This window comes from Schistocerca nitens, chromosome 1, assembly GCF_023898315.1.
Source record: "Schistocerca nitens isolate TAMUIC-IGC-003100 chromosome 1, iqSchNite1.1, whole genome shotgun sequence".
In the NCBI taxonomy this organism is placed as follows: domain Eukaryota; kingdom Metazoa; phylum Arthropoda; class Insecta; order Orthoptera; family Acrididae; genus Schistocerca; species Schistocerca nitens.
This window is the reverse complement of record NC_064614.1, coordinates 933,816,990-933,836,222: the sequence shown is the minus strand read 5'-3', so window position 1 is coordinate 933,836,222 and position 19,233 is coordinate 933,816,990. Positions and strand designations below refer to the sequence as shown.

General features: G+C 43.9%; 1 protein-coding gene across 1 annotated transcript in view; it reads left to right on the top strand.

Moving 5' to 3' along the window:
* LOC126213195 (serine proteinase stubble-like) overlaps positions 1-19,233 on the top strand; it is a 202,283-nt gene that overhangs the window by 171,356 nt on the left and 11,694 nt on the right. Inside the window, exons 6-7 of the mRNA XM_049940862.1 lie at positions 9,955-10,136; positions 16,593-16,691. Of these exons, the coding sequence (XP_049796819.1) occupies positions 9,955-10,136; positions 16,593-16,691 (281 nt within the window). The remainder of the gene's footprint in view (positions 1-9,954; positions 10,137-16,592; positions 16,692-19,233) is intronic.

The following is a 19,233-nucleotide window of genomic DNA, read 5'->3' as shown; positions in this document are numbered from 1 at the left end:
ATAGGCCATACGATCAAATCGTTTCTTATGTTTACTTTTTATTTGTAAACTTTTTCACTGTACCCTTAAATCATTCCCACAAACAGAGAATCTAAAGCGGCAACTTCCGCTGACCTTGGTGGCCAAGAAACGTGACCGTTTTCGCTGGTCCATCTTACGGGAATAGTAAGTTTCGATGAAATATCAGCTGACGATTAGAATGTACAGGGACCCCGTCATGCTAGAAGGACATACAAATCCTTGTAGCTGAAGTATCCTCTTCCAATAATGCTGGAAGCCCTTTTTCAAGAAAGTCTAGATAAAGTGGTCCTGTAAGACGATGCAGTAACATAACAGGCCAATCAGTTGATTGCCTATTACATCAAGTAACATATTCACAGAAAAGTGTTCTTGAAAATGTCTCTCCACGAAGGTATGTGGGTTTCTGTCGGACTACTGATGTGAGATAAGATTGTTTTTGATACCGCATGGCTTCATCTGCAAACAGTATTGATGAGATTACTCGACTCTTTTCATTCAGTCAACGACAAAATTCCAATCATCTTCCTTCATCTCCCTCTCGAAAGTGTTTAATCCACTGTAAATCATAGTTAGATGCATAAACCAAATAAAAAAGCCTAGTAACTTGAGCACAAAGACTGGAAATGCGAACTTATCCAGCTATACTCTTTAGCCAATAATATTTGGACAAATGGAATGTTTTAATCGAATTAATCTATACTACCACATCTAAAATGTTTAGTATTCCTTCTGCAAAACCTTGTATGTACCACTTTGTAATGTCGGCGATGAAGCATTCGGCAGAAGTGTCGGAAGAACACGGCTAAAATTGAGGGACAAGGTGGCCTATATCCAATATTGCGATCCTGCGTACAAGAACAAAGATTGATTTCATAGTCCACACCACTCCACCCTTGACGGTGTTAACACCTCAACAGTCGTCCTGCCATTCAACTTCAGCTCATTTCTGAGGTTATTTCGTAAGAAAAGTTTCAACGCCAAAAAGAATTATATTTGCTTCAATAATAGTATTGCTTCGGTATAGTGAATTGATCGCGAAATAAAATGGGCATTACTGTCAATGTCTTTATAATTTTCGCCAGCCGGAGTGGCCGAGTGGTTCTAGGCTCTACAGTCTGGAATCGCGCGACCGCTATGGTCACAGGTTCGAATCGTGCCTCGGGCATGGATGAGTGTGATGTCCTTAGGTTAGTTAGGTTTAAGTAGTTCTAAGTTCTAGGGGACTGATGACATCAGATGTTAAATCCTATAGTGCTCAGAACCATTTTTAAACCTAACACATACATGCCCGAGGCATGTTAAGTCCCATAGTGCTCAGAACCATTTTTTATAGTCTTCATTAATAAATCCCTATGCTCCCTTCTGGTGCTTCGTCAGCGTATTTGCTGCCCAGTGTGACTCTGATGGTTGTATATAAGCTCCTACATGTAGACAAAGGCCTTCGGACGGAAACGTTTTGATCATCCCTTCTATTATGACGCGTCGCAGCTGTCATCAGGGGTGTATCAGGGTGCTAAACACTATCATGTACTCTACTGGCCATTCAGATTGCAACACCAGAAAGGATAGTAAATAAGGAAATTTTACATTTTGTGCGTAGTAAGAAGAAAACACGATTTAGCTAAAGGTGATTTTCAGGGATACTGGGTGGAAAATGTACTACACAAAGCTGTGGCCTCTGGCATCAACAAGGACTTTAATTTGGCTGGTCTTCCAGTGGAACTGAACTTGAAAGATGGATAGTGGTCAATGTATGATAATTTAATTATATGCAGAGTTCATAAACTGCTGAGGCTGTAGCAGTCTCTTGACCTGACGTTTTCAGTGGATGAGCAATCTGCACAATGTACGGCACGGGATAAAAAGGAATACTCTGTGTGTCAATGTAGGTCAACATATCACGGCAACATGCGGTCTTGTGTTGTCTTATTGAAAGATAACGTCATGGAGACTTCAAAGGTAGAGCACAGCCACCGGCCTTAACACGTCAGAAATGTAACTGCTGCTGTCCAAATTACAGGATATGCAAAGAAGAGATGATCCTTTAGCGATCCACTGCCGTCCTATACCGTGAGACGCAGCGCCAGTATGACGATTGTAAATGCAATGTGGCAACCGCTCGGAACCTCCACACGTAGGTAAGTCCATTGTGATGCTATCCGCACAACCGACACTCATTTGAAAGAAGACGTGGTGCCACTTCTGCATCCAGTGTTGTCGTTGGGTACACCACTATCGGAGGGCCTCTCACTGATGCTGTCCGCAGCTCGTGGTCTCGCTGTCGCTTTCTCGCATCCCGAGCACGGGGTCCCGGGTTCGATTCCCGGCGGGGTCAGCGTTGAGTTGGGTTGTTTGGGAGAAGAGACCAAACTGCGAGGTCATCGGTCTTATCGGATTAGGGAAGCACGGGGAAGGAAGTCGGTCGTGCCCTTTCAAAGGAACCATCCCGGAGTTTGCCTGGAGCGATTTAGGGAAATCACGGAAAACCTAAATGAGGATGGCCGGACTCGGGATTGAACCGTCGTCCTCCCGAATGCGAGTCCAGTGTGCTAACCACTGCGCCACCTCGCTCGGTCGGGGTCAGGGATTTTCACCTGCCTCGAGATGATTAGGTGCTTGTGTTGTCCTCATTATTTCATCATCATTCATGAAAGTGGCGAGATTGGGAATTTGTACGGGCGCTGATAACCGAGCAGTTGAGCGCCCCACAAACCAAACATCATCATCATCATCACTGATGCTGCATCAGCTGTCAATGTGCTGACATTTCATGGTGCTTCCGTGGTGTCCCAGACGTCGTCGCACTGTCAAGCCCATTTCATAAGTCAAGGTACGTGACGTGGCTGTTGCAACACTGCACGGGCGACCGAACAATGGTTGTTCCCTTTCGGGCACTAGTCGCATGGGCCGCTAAGATCTCACATATAATTGAGTACCCTGAAACCATCGATTCGACATTCGGATGGCACTCGTGGTATCCCGACCAACACGAGCAGCAATATCATAAACCGCGATAAACCGCAGTCTCAGTAGGCCAAGGTCCTTCCGCTATCTAATTGTGGGACGTTTCTCCTGCTTACACGACGTAAAACACGGTCTTCTCACAAACAACCATCATTCCGATGTGATTTCGAACGAGAAACCCGCTGCGAAACCTTTCTTTACACGTACAATGTAGTTGGTGTTAGTCACACGTACATACATATCGAAGCCCGTGGACAGATCGACTCTCTACCACGGCTGATACTACGGTGCCAAGGGCGCGGACGGAAGAGTATGCTCCCGGGGGCTATCGGAGGCTTTCGGCACCGCTCCGGTGGAGGCACTGCGCTTTGTGCTTGGGCTATATCCGATAGACAGAACTAGTAAGTAGCGCGTGGCAACGTATTGGCTGGAAACTGGCAGACCAGACAAAGAGAGAGGCCTCTTTGAGGAGGAGATACAGACCTTGAGAGAGCTCAGAACGTGGAGAGCGAATGGATGGCAAAAGGAGTGGAATAAGTGTGAAAAGGCCCATAAAGAAGGTGCATTTTTCTCCAATGTCAGGGAGCAATTGAGGATGAAACATATAAATAACAACCAGGGCATGTTTCAATTGTTAACCGGCCATGGGCCATATCCCACGCATTTGCTACATGTAAATCTCGCTCAGGAGGTTGATCGTGCCTGTGGAGAGAGAGAGAGAGAGAGAGAGAGAGAGAGAGAGAGAGAGAGAGAGAGAGGAGCCTCAGAACACGTTCTTCTCTGATGCGCGTTCAGTAAATAGTGCAACATATATTTTTTCTCAGCCAATTTCAGTTGAAAAACTTCGGAATTGTGGGGTACCGTGGAATATTCCCACTTCAGTCCCTATATTTTCATGAAGTTCCGATGTGTGGTGGCGCTATACGAAGCCTTTAAAAAGACGTCTGTAACGGAGCTGCGTTCCAAGCAGAGAGCTGTCATTGAGTTTCTTTTGCGGAAAAATCAGAGCATCGCAGGTATTCATAGGCACTTGCAGAATGTCTACGAAGTTCTGGCAGTGAACAAAAGCTCGGTGAGTCTTTGCACGAAGCGGCTGTCATCACCGCATGAAGGTCGCGCACTCCTGTCCTATTTCCCGCGTGCCAGCTGGCCGCACACATCTCTGACTCCTGCAGTGTCGGAACGTGCGGACACTCTCATTCGAGGTGACCGACGCACTACAGTCAGACACACGCTGCACAACTGGACGTCTTTGTTGGTGGTGCTGACACACTGGTCCACCATATGGGGTAGTCAAAGGTGTGTGCCCGCCGGCTTCCTCGCCGCCATAGAGAGCAAAGAAGGACTACCTGAGCGGAATTGCTTGCACGTTACGAGGCTCATCGTGACAGTTTTTTGTCGTTCATTGTCAAAGAAGATAAAACATGGGTTCATCAGTCTGGCCCGAAAACAAAACGGCAATCCATAGAGTGGCACCACACCACCTCTCCTCCGAGGAGAAAGTTCAAAGCCGCACCCTCAGTCGGCAAAGTCAAGGCGACGGTCTTCTGGGACTCTGGGGGGGGGGGGGGGGGGGAGGGTCATTCTGCCAGGCACTTAAGTGTGATTTGCAGAGTATCCATGTAGATGTATATGGAGTGTATTGTGCTACCCTCAGGAAACTGAAGAAACGACTTCAGCGTGTTCGTCGCCACAAAAATGCAACCGAACTTCTCCTTCTCTGTGGCAACGCGAGGCCTCATACAAGTCTACGCACCCGAGAGGAGCTCACAAAACTTCACTGGACTGTTCTTCCTCATCCACCCTACAGCCCGGACCTCACAGCTTACGACTTTCACTTGTTTGGCCCAGTGAAGGAAACAGTACGTGGATGATGGGGAGGTTACCGGTGCAGCACGACACTGACCGCGACATGGAATAGTAGAGAGGACGATGTAGGCATACAGGCTCTCCTGGTGAGGTGGCGTAAGGCAGTAGTATTGAACGGAGAGTATGATGAAAAATAGTATTCTGTAGCCAGAAGAGGGGAATAATATGGTGTATTGGAAAACTGAATAAAATTAATCGGCTTTCAGAAAAAAGACGTGTTGCATTACTTACGATGCCCGGCGCATGTTGCCCCGTGGCTCTCAGGAGAAGACGTCTAGCACACTCACAAGACGACATAAAACAGTCGTTTAGAGGTCAGACCTTGTGGACCAATCTCACTGACTGTGCAGACAGAATATCTAGAGCGCTGCATAAAGAGTACTTGCAACAGCGTCGAGAGTACAAGCGGCAACGGACGAAAGTGACCAATGTCTCTACAGACAATACTAGCGAGACAAACGACACTGGCAGTGGTGGTAAATTAGAGGACAGCGACACTGGCAAAGACAGACAAGCATAGATTAAGTAATAAACGTATGGTCACCAGGGTGTTACGAAAACAAGTGTTTATTAGACAGTAATGTTAGATTGTAAGACGACTGTAGAAACAGAGGACAGCACTCGCTGCTGTATAGAATGACCTAACCCAGATGTAGGGTAACGCCATCTGTGGGCGAGAAGCTCAAAATATTGCTGAGGTCCTCGCTCTCTGATGGAGAGTAGCAGCAAGTGGGGCAGTGGCTGCCTAGGGGCGAGAGTCTCGATGTTTTTCTGAGGTACCCGCTAATCCACAGCATGGGTGGTGGCATTCTTTAAATCAGAACACTTGCTTACCTTCATATTTTCCTACCTTCTTGATACATAATTTTAGCGTTTCCGTGTCCCAGTTAGCACTAACGTCCCAAGTATTTAAAGCTGCAACTTTGTTAAAATGCCAAGAAATTAAATAAGTTTTATATTATGTATATGTACAATTTAATACTGTGATAACAAGACTGTCTTACAAGGGGATGATACAAGCTCCGCCAGGATGAGTAGGACACGATTAGGATTACAACATGTAAACAGGAAAACTCTGAGCAGTTTTCGAGAAAAAATGGTTCAAATGGCTCTAAGCAATATGGGACTTAACATCTGAGGTTATCAGTCCCCTAGACTTACAACCACTTAAACCTAACTAAACTAAGGACATCACACACATCCATGCCAGAAGCAGGATTCGAACCTGCGACCGTAGCAGCAGCGTGGCTCCGGGCTGAAGCGCCTAGAACCGCTCGGCCACATCGGCCGACAGTTTTCGAGAAAATCGAGTTAGAAAAATGTTAAACGTGCTTATTTACTTTTGAGTGGTCGCTTATATACGCTGACGCTGCAGTCGAACGAGTAAGCGCTTAGTTTCAAAAGCGCGGGATCTCAGGATGAAATCTCGCTACCGATACTTTTTTTCATTCTCACGGAATTCTAACAAGATTTACTATGACTGCTAAATATCGATATTTAATGATTCATTTATTATTTTCAAAATATTTGTCCTGAAAGAGAACAAAAACTTTTTTTAAAAGAGACGGGAGAGCTTGCAATCAAATTAGTTTGGTCATTTTATCTGTATATTTGTGACGATTTCAATGTATAACCTATATTACACTACACAAATCAAAATGATACCGATCATAGAAAAATGGGAAATAATAATTTTTGCGACATACAGCACACGTAATGACTGTCAAACTTTTGCATCTGTATGGTTTTTTCAATGTGTCTATTGCAAAATAAACTTGGTTTACGTTTATAAACGCCTCTCCTTCATCACACAATTCCGCGGCGTACCGCGCATATCTTTCTCAAGGCTGCACCAGCGGAGTATATTGGCAGATCCGTCTCGATCGTCGTTCAGATTCTGGTTCCTTCACGCTCTCCACGAATCAAGGAGAAAAAGAAATTGTTGTTCTCTCAGGTATGGCTTCATGACGACGGACAGAAAATTCTTGTGTAGTCCTATTGTGAGTTTGCCGGACGTTGAAGATTTATTTACGTGCTTACTCATCAGCTGATGTTTTCACTCTTGGTTTAAATGAGCCAGTGGTCTCTTGAAAGCCTTTTTTTTCGAGTATAAAAGTAATAAATGAATCATTAAATGTTTAATTTGCACAGCTGTTGTTAGACTTACATAGGAATGAAAAATTGTTACGGCAGCGAGATTCGATCCAGAGACGTATGCTTGCTTGGCTGCGGACTCTTCCGAGTACGAGCGACTGCACGAAGTATATACGCGTGTCGAAAATATTCTAACTCGATTTTCTCTAAAGCGGTTGAGAGTTGCGTCTTCCTGTCTACATATGTTTAAGTCTTAGTAGAACGCTACACACCCTGTCAATATTAATCAAATCGGTGAGGGGAGGTTCTTACGATCATCTTGTTAGTCACTAGGTGGAAGGTCATTTGTGAATGCCAGCGAATAAAATAGAAGTAAACAAATAAATATTAAAGCATGTAGTACACTTCATCCGGATCGACGTCGTTGTACGCGCATTTACGGCGCTGGAGTGTACGGTGACCAGTCGAAAGTATGTCTGATTTAGTGGTCACCAACCTTTCTGAGGCCACTGCCCCTAAGTGTAATCAGGTGTTAGGTAATAACCCACCCCCATGACCACCGTCTGTCACCACCATCATCGACATTAGCACCTAACGAAACTGCAGAATGAAAATGAGTTTTCATTGAACATTTTTATTTTTAAAATGACAAAAGACAAATGATATTTAGTTTTTGTAGGTGTTTTATTAAACAACGAACTAATGAGTCAGTGAAACAATTGGAACTGCTTATTTCTGACAGCCTTTTTTTTTTTTTTTTTTTTTTTGTACAGAATGATGCGATTCTCAGTGGGTCGCGAATGCTGCTGAGATAAAAAAAGCTGACTATCTGCGTTGAGGGTAGACGATTGTTACAAAACATGTTTGCCCTGCAGCACTCCTCTCCCTAATGACAATTGATCCATCCCGGCCCTGTATCCCCATTTAAACTTAAACGAGTTAAAATGTGGACTGTACATTTAGTGACGAGGAACTGGCAAAAGTAAAGCTGTGAGGACGGGGCGTGAGTCGTGCTTGGGTAGCTCAGTTGGTAGAGCACTTGCCCGCGAAAGGCAATGGTCCCGAGTTCGAGTCTCGGTCCGGCTCACAGTTTTAATCTGCTAGGAAGTTTCAAATCAGCGCACACTTCGCTGCAGAGTGAAAATCTCATTCTGTACACCTAGTGTTTGTAAATCACTTGATTTCTGGACTCCTTACTTCTGAAATGGCGGAAATTGGAAGACTTCAGGCTGGCAACCCTGCTGTGTCTAACCATTGCCACCAATAATAATAATAATAATAATAATAATAATAATAATAGTGTTGTATTGTCTTCATCATCTTCATCTCATCCCCATCGACGCGAAGTCGCCGAAGTGGCGTCAACTCAAAACACTTGTACCAGGCGAGCGGTCTACCCGACGGGAGGTCCTAACCACACGACATTTCATTTCAGCAGAAACAATAATGATAACAATGTGTAGGCCCTAGAGCAATGTAGTAGCTATTACATATTTATTGTTGTGCTGCGCTGCGAATCATTTCATTTATCTATTGCGAAGTAAATAATGAAACAATTTATAATCCATTTAGGGAACTATCTATAACTCGGAGAAACCATTTTGATAAGATATTTCAGCATGTGTCTATGTCTCAATTTTACTGTCACAGAATGGTGGTACAAAGTACAGAAATGTGTGTACTGAGTGGACTATGTGAAGAAGATGTTCATACATTCGTTTTACAAACTGTAACATTTACCACATTGTGTCACGTGTTAATGCTAGTATCTGAAAAACAAATTTAGTCGTTGGGAAAAGTTAAAATAGGAATAATATTTTAAAAATAATTTAGTTCCGTGACCGAAACACGACTGAACCCTTTTGCTTTTACCTCTCAAAAAATTTCATTTTAAGCTTGAAGGGGTAACCACTCCCAATTTGCGAACCACTGCTAATTCAGTTGCTAACAAGTGTCTAGTTGTTGTGAAATATGGGAAGCTCTCGGTGAACTTGTGAAATGCTAATAGTTTTCAGTTAATGGGCGTAAGAACAAGGGTAATCCCAAAAGTATGGTCTCCTATTTTTTATAAGTACATAGACCTGTTTATTTCTACAATGGTTTACATCAGTTTGCAGCTATTTTTCGACAAAATCACCATTTCTGTCGATGCATTTTTGTAGAAGATGTGGCAGTTTTTGTATGCCCATGTCATACCAGCTCGCCGCCATGCTGTTCAGAAAGTTACGACCTCCTTCTCTCACCTCGTCGTCGGAGCTGAATAGCTTTCCGGCCAAATGTTCCTTTAACCTAGGGAACAGGTGATAGTCACTGGGTGCCAAGTCAGGACCCTAGGGTGGGTGGGTGCTTTGTTCCACTGAAACTCGTCGCCGCATGTGGTCCTCAGTCAGCGTGCGTGGCACCCATCTTGCGCACACCTTCCGGTAGTTCAATGTTTCCGTTAAAATTCTGTGAACGGTGCTTCGGGAAACCTCAGGAACCAACGTGCAAAGATCATCCAGGGTGATCCGCCGATCTTCACGCATGCTTTGCTCAACCTTCAGCACTGTCTCCTCAGAAACTGACGGTTTCCCGCTCCTTTGTTCGTCGTGAATTTCGGTCCGACCAGCTGCAATCTCTCTACACCACTTACGACCATTTTTGACATCAATGAACGACTCACCATACACTTCCGTCAATTGGCGATGGATTTCAATCGGCGCAGTGCCCTTTGCGTTCAGAAACCGAATAACTGCGCGCAATTTGCACTTGGCGTTAACATCCAACGGGTGCTCCATTCTCAACGGCTGCCAAGCCAAGATTGAGCGCCTCAGCGCGGCATGCGCATGTTTACACACAGCGCGTGAAGCTATCATCATAACAGTGTGACCAACTGCCACACAAACAGAGTTCTGTACTTATAAAAAAATAGACCTTACTTTTGGGATTACCTTCGTACTTGTCAAAGTCCAAGGTGGTGTTCATGGAGGTCTGGAGTGCAGTGCGTGTGTGTTTGTGCGCCGGCAGGAAGGCGGTGCGGCTGGGCGAGGTGGACGCGCGCGGAGACCCGGACTGCGACGAGGTGCAGTGCGCCGAGCCGGTGCAGGACTTCGCCGTGGCGGCCGCCGCCGTGCACCCGCAGTACAACTCGCCCAAGTTCCGCCACGACGTGGCGCTCGTCCGGCTCGACCGCGAGGCGCGCTTCTCAGGTTAGTCTCAGCTGGCAGCGCTGCCGTCGGCCTTCATTCTGATATTTTATCGCGGACGGCACTTGTCTTCCGGAGAGACTGTCACTTCTGATTCCAATTTTGCTCCCTGCAACACCAACGTAAACAATGATCATTTGATTAGCATGCGTGTAGGTATAGACACCGTCGTCAAACAGCACAGAAGTTATGACGCTCGCAGATCAACATTCTAACCAATGTTCCAGTCGCTACATTTACGTACTCGTATGCGCTTAGATACGGTTTTTCGTATATCAGTTTCCTAATACCTGTTTCTGTTGGTCAGGCAATCATCGTAGGTCGTACCACTCGGTCCTTCCAGCTCCTGGATTTCTCCCTTAACGTCTGCGCCTGTCATGTCCGCCTCACCCACACCCTCACCTACCTTGGCCTCACCATTGACCGTCACCTCACCCGGATCCCTCATCTCCGACCCATCCAGTCCAAAGCCCACAACCGTCTCCGACTCCTCAAACTCCTCTCTGGCCGGACATGGGGGTTGCACCCCTGTACCATCCTCTACACCTACAAATCTTTAATCCATCCCATCTTCTGTTATGCCAGTCCCGCCTGGATATCTGCCCCCACCCCCCAAATTCTATAAGTCCCTCCAGATCCTCGAGCATCATGCACTCTGCCTCGCCTTCCATATACACCTCCCTCCCCCACGCTGATCCTCTATGACCTCATTCCTTTCCCCCATCTGCTCCTATTCCTCGAACATATCCGCATACTCTACACCTCCCGCCGCCTTGATCCCCCTCACCCCCTGGTTGCTCCGTCCTCACCCCCCTGCCACTCCTTCACTGTTGTGTCCTGCCTCCCCTCTATCTCTACACCCTTCATCTCCTTTCCCAAGGTGGTTTCCATCAACTCCCGGATGATGCCCTCTCTCCCTCCATTTATCCCTCCAATCAACTCTGATCCCAACCCCCCCCCCTCCTTTGTCCTTTCCCTGGGCTCTCTCTTACCCCCCTTCCATCCTGTGTTTCTCCCCACCTAACCTCTCCCTACCTCCCTCCCCCCCCCTCCTTTGTCCTTTCCCTGGGCTCCCTCTTACCCCCCTTCCATCCTGTGTTTCTCCCCACCTAACCTCTCCCTACCTCCCCCCCCCCCCCGAGTCCTTTTGTCTTCCCATCCTCTGCCTTCCCCACTCCCTGTCACCTCTGCCCAGCACCCCCACCCCTCTTACAGGTCCTCATCCTCCACTGGCTCCTTTCCCCCTCCCCCCATCGCTTTTCCTCACCTTCGCCCCTTTTTTATTTTCCCATCATCTGACCAGTTTCCCACCACCTGCTCTCGGCTGTGGTATGTCATATTTTAGTGCAGTGTTGCGAACAGAAACCATGCTATCGCTGGGTGTGAATTTTATGTCTTTTGCGAACAGAAACTGCGGACGACTTCCTATTACAAATCAACATTTCATACCCTCTCCACTTCGACAATCTCCAGTTATTTTGCTGTTAAAAAACATCGAAACTCTTCGACCTCATTTAGTGTCTCATGATCTCATTAGGTTGTATCATCATCGCGGTATTTCATTCCACTACATTCACTCACTCTTGTATTACTATTGTTAACATCCATCTTATAACCTCTTTTCAAGACATTATCCAATCCCTCCAACTGCTCTCGCTGTTAACACTCTAATATCGAGTATGGAAATGTAGGTTTGGTTGCTGGATTTCAGCTTCCACATCCGATTTTATGTCCATGTGAATGGACTGCGATGGAGTTCGTATTCGGTGGTTAGGTTGTTACCTGCTTATTAAAGAGCTGGTAAGTAACAACGAAGTGATTTTCTGTGTGTTGAAGGAATGTTGAACTGATTAGAAAGTTATCCATTTCCCATATTTAAACTAAGGGAATAACATTTCATCCTTATTAAAAAAAGACGTCTAAATTATTATCTTATATTAGCAAACTCGATCCACTTGCTAATAACCGCAAATCCTTTGTAGATGGCTATTTGGAACATTCTAAACTCACTGCATTTCTTATGGCAAAGTGTCTCAGACACAGTCTTCAGCTGGCGATAAAGTATTTGCTATTCTATGCATAGGAAGAGTAATGTATTTTTAATCATTCGAAAGTTTTCTAATCATCCCAAGCCTTGAAAAATGTGCGGTACAATAATACACCGCCAGTAATCCCCTTAAACAACACGCATGACATAGGTCCGTGTAATGAAACAGATTCGAGCCTATTGATTCAAAAGGATAAGATTTCTAAATATCTATTTTGAAACAATTTCCTCCGCTTCCCCTAATAGTTCAGGGACATCCATCAGAAAATTGTACTGTTTTCATTGAAAATATTATGATTGTACTGATGAGATATTTAATTTCGTGTACAGTTTGTACGAACAAGCAAAACTGCCTACAGATTTCTAAAAAAAAATATTATGTTACCCAGTCCCAAATTCCATAAACTGTGAATACTACAGAACTCTGAGTCTGTTTGTTCATGCACCTGAAGTAATATCCTCAACTGTTCTAGGCTGCATAGAGTAGGAAGTTGGAGCTTTGCTCTCAGAAGATCACTTTCTATACTGGAAAAACAGGGGACCAGAGAAGCAGTACTAATTATAACACCGTCTATATATTAACAACTGCAAAGGAATCTAACAGGTCTTGAAACAAGCAAGAACAGACTATAAAGATCGAAGAATAACATGGAACTTTTACCAAAGTGGAGCAGTTATTGCGGTCTTGATGGAAGGACAAAGCAAAAAGGAGAGCAGAAACGAAAAAGCGACAGACAAGACAGTGCATTATCAGCGATTGTCTTTACCTGTACGTAGAAAAGGCACTTTAAAAAGTCAGAGATGACTAACACATATACTAATACATGACCAAAGAAAAAAAATGTGTTGAAATGTGCCAGTGATGAAGCAGTCCCAGCTGAAAGTGCAGAAGATATTGAAACAATGTTAGTTAAAATGGGATGTTGAATATCATCGAAGTACCATTGTGCTGTAAGGGTGTCACGGATGACAACGTCTGTGCTGGTAATTGGGGCCCAGTTCGAAGCGGGACTCGTAACTGAAGACAGTTCTATTCCAGTCAACGAGATTCCAGGGTGAAGACGTGTCTGGAGACGCCACAGACACCAACCTGACCTGACGTACGGCCCGACAACAAGGAGTGGTGCTATGGCGTGTCGCTTTATCTCATGGACGTTCTTGGTCGTCATTCATGGCACCTTAAAGCCCAACAGTACGTCGACGATATTCAACGCCCTGTTTTTATGCTCTTCTAGCCAAGCCATTCTGGGCTTATATTACAGCAATATAACACCCTTCTTCACACGGCGAGAGTTTCTACTGTTTGTCTTCGTGCTTAACAAACGCTACCTTGATCAGCAAGGCAGCCGGAGTCTCTCCAATTGAAAACGTTTGTTACATTATGGGCAGGGCCTTACAAATAGCTCGGGGTTTTGACGATCTAACGCGTCATCTGGACAGAATTTGGTACGATATCCCTCAGGAGGACATCCAACTCTGTCATCAATGCCACACCGAATAACTGTTTGCGTAAGGGCCAGAGTGGCAACGGCCTTGCCGCAGTGGGTACGCCGGTTCCCATCAGACACCGAGGTTAAGCACTGCCGGGCGTGGCTGGCACTTGGATGGGTGACCATCCGGCAGCCATGCGTTGTTGCCATTTTTCGGGGTGCACTCAGCCTCGTGATGCCAATTGAGGAGCTGCTCGACCGAATAATAGCGGCTCCGGTCAAAGAAAACGATCATAACGACCGGGAGAGCGGTGTGCTGACCACACGCCCCTCCTATCCGCATCCTCACCTGAGGATGACACGGCGGTCGTATGGTCCCGATGGGCCACTTGTGGCCTGAAGACGGAGTGCTTTTAAGGGCCAGAGATGGACTACGGCGTTATTGAGTTTCTCAGTTTGTGAAGTTCTTTTCATCAAATTTTTCTGAAATTGTAATCGTTTGTTTGTTTGTACGCGTACGACACATCTACCGATTTCCAGCACATTCGAATAATACCTTCGTGGTGTGTCTTTTTTTTATCTTAGAGTGTACTAACTCGGACAGCTTTTCATACTGAAGTCATAAGCGGCTCGTAAACACTCATTCGCAGTTTTCTCGGACACGGATTGTTTGCGGGCGCATGTTTACTGGAAATTTTTTTGCTACTGTTACCGTATTCTTTCACAGTGGCAGTTTTTGCTATTAATTGTGTCTCACTGTGTATATTCTTTCACATATGGAACAATATTATCATTTCGCGCGCACTAAATGAACTTCAGAATATTAGTATGCAGCTATGTGTCCTCTACATTTTTTAGAGGTGAGACGATGCACGTTGCAAAGCAAAACGCGATGTTACGGGATTGATGACATTGTCTTCCGTGCTTTATTTGGGCGATTGGTCTGCATAAAAAACGACGAATTACAGAGTAGGGGGAAATAGGCAGATGACAGTACAGAGCAGCTGACTAGAGGAAGAGTGAGCCTCTTTACTGCTGCTGGTATGTTGGCTCGTGGTATTTCAATTCTCCGACACTTGTGTATGCTTTCTGCTGTCCAGATGGTTCCTGCCTTCCGGACGGCTTATTAAGGAGCTTGCTTATCGGATGTTTGGATGCGCGGAGCATCCCATCAAGACGTTGCGGCACACCGCTGTATTGTATTGACATTCACCTGGGACCAGGCGCCGATGGACGGGAACAAACAAGCTATTAACAGTCAAGAGAGCCTGCAGGCGTACAGTCTTTTCTTGAGGATGTTATAGAGACATCAGATAACACAGGCTAATGAGAACTCTTACTCGAATGTGTTGTTGACAGTACTGGACACCTCGAACAGTCACAATCAGAGTTACTGTCGAGACAAAACGATTGTGCATAGAATCAACAGAACATTTCCTAATGCAGTGGACCTATCAGAGCGGCCAAACTATAAACTACTTGCAAATTATGTGCAACTCCTTGTAGGTAAATCTGAGGACAAATATATCTAAAAAAAAAAAAAGACAGGGGCTCATATTATTTACCAAATAAGAATGAAGACAAAAACGCAGAACAGATTGGAACTTCACAAATGTTGCGAAACATAACAATAATTTCACAAATGAAAACATCGCTACATTCAGAAATGAATCCTTTGAAGCACTTCCTGATTGAGAAGTAAGTGATAAATAGAAGAACCAAGAGCGCACGAGACTAGGTAGCACCTAAGTGGCAAGCAAATCCTTGTGCGTAATGCGAGCATAGTACATGACTGGTAGAGTATCTCAGAATGCCACAGTAATTAAGGCACACAAAAATGAGTTAGCATGGTATAAAATTTGCAGAAACTTTATAAGGCCCTATTTGAAACACTTCGTTTCTGATTCATCACAGAATGAAAGCTTTAGTTCCACTTACAGCTTCCTCTTGTTCTGCGGAAATGTCTTCAGAACATCTGATATTAATCTTATTGAATTTACACATCTGCGATCTTCTCATACCTGTTTTATCTCAGAAACATCAGTGGGTAGTTACAGCTGCTGCATACGTCTAGCATGCGATATCTATAAGTAGACGGTGATTTTACAAGACCAATTGTGTGAGAGTTATTTGAATGCTCTATTTTTAAACTTCGATAACTTACTTAGACCAACAAGCGACACTTGTGGCAATATTTTAATTTTATTCTGGTATTTAATTATGGCATTGCACTAATTTTTTAAAATTTTGCATGGTGCTGCATTTCATATTCGCAATATAAGAAGAAAGTGCCTTGATTATGATATTTTAATAAGCTGTCGCTGCTTTTCTGTGTTGTATCTGCGAATCAAAATTGGTATTATTTCGTCGCACTAAAAAGTGGTGGTGCCTCGGAGTACTGAAAATATAAAATGTCTGGCTGGAAGCAAAGCTAACATTATTGCTAAACTGGAACATTTACTTTTGAACAGGTCGTTTTGTTTTACTATATAGTAGTAGATATAGTACAGAAGGTAAAAAATGTTTACTTTCGTTGTTAAATTTTAGTATCTGTCACTAATCGCATGTGTTGCATGGAGAGATTAAACTGCTTGTCTTTGTTGATTAGTATATGTTTCAGTAATAGCATGGAAAGTGTCAAAGGGTAAAATGTTCTACTATTTAGCACTCCGGAAATGAATAGCATGTAGCCGTGCACGCAAACAAAGCCTGTGAACTGATTCCTTCCCCAATTTTTCGATGGAAATTGCGAATATGATCTTTGGAATAATTAATTAAAATCTTACAACGGTGTGTTCTTTAGAGCGCATTTTGTGATCCATAATTTCTTTCTTTATACTGATAAAGTCGGTTCCTTCAGCTGTACTGTGTCCGTACTTTTTGCAGCAAAATGAAAATAAAGAGTATGACACTCTTCATTTTTCTTTCTCTGTACTTCGTGACGCGATCCTGTTTCATGCAGATCTCTGCTGTGTGTTTCAGCCTACGTGATCCCGATTTGCCTGCCGTTCGGCGACCTTGCCACCCAGAACTACACCGGGCTGAAGGTGACCGTGGCGGGGTGGGGAGCCACCGAGAATGGTGAGTCCAGCAGATCGTTGTGGTTGTGCCACTTGCCGCGATAAACGACGTCTAGGAAGACGGAACTGTGAGAGTCCAGGCGCCCCGGACGTTCAAGTCGTTAGAAAGATAAAGAAGGTCAGAGTTTAACGACCACCTCATTAGACACCGAGCGATTTGAGATGGAAGGGGGTGGCCAAGAAATCTGCCGCGCTCCTGGTCAAGGAACCATTCCTGCGTTCACCTCTAGTTATCTGGGAAGCCGACGAAATGTTTAAACCACACTGATAAAACAGGAATTAAACATATAGTAGATGCATTTATGATCCGATTTTATTACTACTGCGCCATCTTACACGACTGTAAAAAATTGGTCATATAGGTAAAGCTATGTAACTGTATATACAGGGTGAGTCAAGTAAGATGTGACATTCCTTTCATATCCTGAACGGTTCCAGATATCGAAACGAGATTTTTTGCATTTGATAATATGCTGAGGGACCCGAAATATTTAGTAGGAATAGTGCTCTGAACTCTGGTATAAACCGAGATACTGGAACAGGTATAGTTGTTTTAAAGGAACTTTATACTTTCATAACTGCGTGCAGTAGCTCTTCGCAAGACAATTACACTGATATAGCGCTTGTTAACCTTTCGCAAAAGAGTATGAAAAATGCGCAAAATTGGAACGCAATGCGGCCAGAGTCGGTGATTCATCACCATTCATCCCCATTACGGTCGGAGGAAGGCAATGGGAAACCACCTCCGGCAGGACCTTGCCCAGTACAGCGGTGCGGGTCTCCCGCATCGTCCCCTACGCTCTATCACGGAGTATGGGACTTCATCATCATCAGAATTCAAGTCATATCATCGCCCACTGCCACTGTGGGGAGATCCAGATTATCAACAACACAAACTTTGGCAGTCTTAGGCACAGATAAGAATCAGACTGACTACTTAAAGAGCGGGTTAAAATGAAACAAGAGCCATTCTCGAATATGTTGATGTACTTGAAAACGCTGAATATAAACAGCTATGAATTACTCATGGAATTCTTGTTAAAGGTTGATACTGAAATGTAATCAGTCAGTTCGTCTGTGTATCCATTTATTTTGCTTCTTTTGAAACTAGTTAACCTGAAATGCAGAGACCTTTTGGACAATGCACTAATTTAAATGTTATCGTCGGTGGAATTTGTGTTTCAAATAATTTAGCAATTTTTAGAAAGCCAGTCCTTTAACTATGGCTGACGCAAACTACAGGTTTGAAATGAAATTTGCGTCAGTTTTAATTAGGATTAGCAGGAACAAACTACTTGTTTAAATATTTGTTTATTTTCTTTACTAGTTTTGACCCATTTAAAGGTTACCTTCGAAAGAGGTCTGCAGAAGGCATACATTACGAATACTAAAGCAACTTATAACTAGTGTGATTATAGGAAATACTTCCTAGTTTTTAGCTCGCTTACTGAAAAGGAACAGTAGTGCAACAACAACAACATGAATTTTGCGTCCGCTGCTTTATGAAAACGACTCAAGACTCCAGCATAATGTAAGTCCTCCGCACGCTTCATAATGATGATGAACATGAAAAGGGTCGAATGTAATAATAAGAGCGAACAAATATTTCATTTACTGTAGCTGCAGCTGATTTGATTTACGGCCACCGTGTTCAAAATGGATGTTTCTCTGAGCCCAGTATTGGTTTATAACATCGTGGTTTCTGGATGAGCGAAAAAAGCCAAATGTTTCAGAACTGCTACGGAAGTAATTTACGTATTTTACACTTCCTTCACTACATACTATGCTGTGGCTCAGAAGTCGATTACAGATCTCTGTGTTTTAAATGGGTCTTCCAACTGAGTTAACTGAGCGTTGTCCGCGAAGGGAAAAGATCAGAGATCGACCTCCGATTCGGCACTTAGTTTTACGCTGTCTGGAGGCTTTATTTTAGTCCACAATCTGGAGCAAAATAAAATTTCCACGCCATAATTCTTCATTTTCTATCTACAATAAAATGTCATTTTCAATTAATGAACTTATCTATTTTTCCGTCCATGTGTTCTTAAGTGAGTCATCTTCATAAGGAATAATCTGTTTTCCACTCAGCGGCCATTACGATGTTTGTGTGCCCGGGTTTCATTTACATAATCGAAGACAATGCAATTACGTATTACCCCTGCAGGCTTCGAAAAGCCAGTAAGAGGAGACATGTTTGTTTTTACTTCATTCTTTTATTTTTGTTTTCTTTTCTTTATCAAACGACCAAATTTCGATTCACAACTTCACAACTTTCACTCAAGTTTCTCTCCACAGTAGAAGTTTCTAATAGTACTCTGCATTTGCTTACCGATTTGCCTTATCACTATTACTACATTTCATAATTATGAAGGAGCAGTTAATAAAAAGGATGAAATACGTATAATATTGGAAAATTTTCAACATATCTTTCAAATATAATAAGAGTAATATAGAATCACTTTTTCTGTTCCATTTCGAGTGCACAGTGATTTCTAGTTCTTAATCTAATATTGTCCCGAATTTTCTCATGTCGCAATAACTGC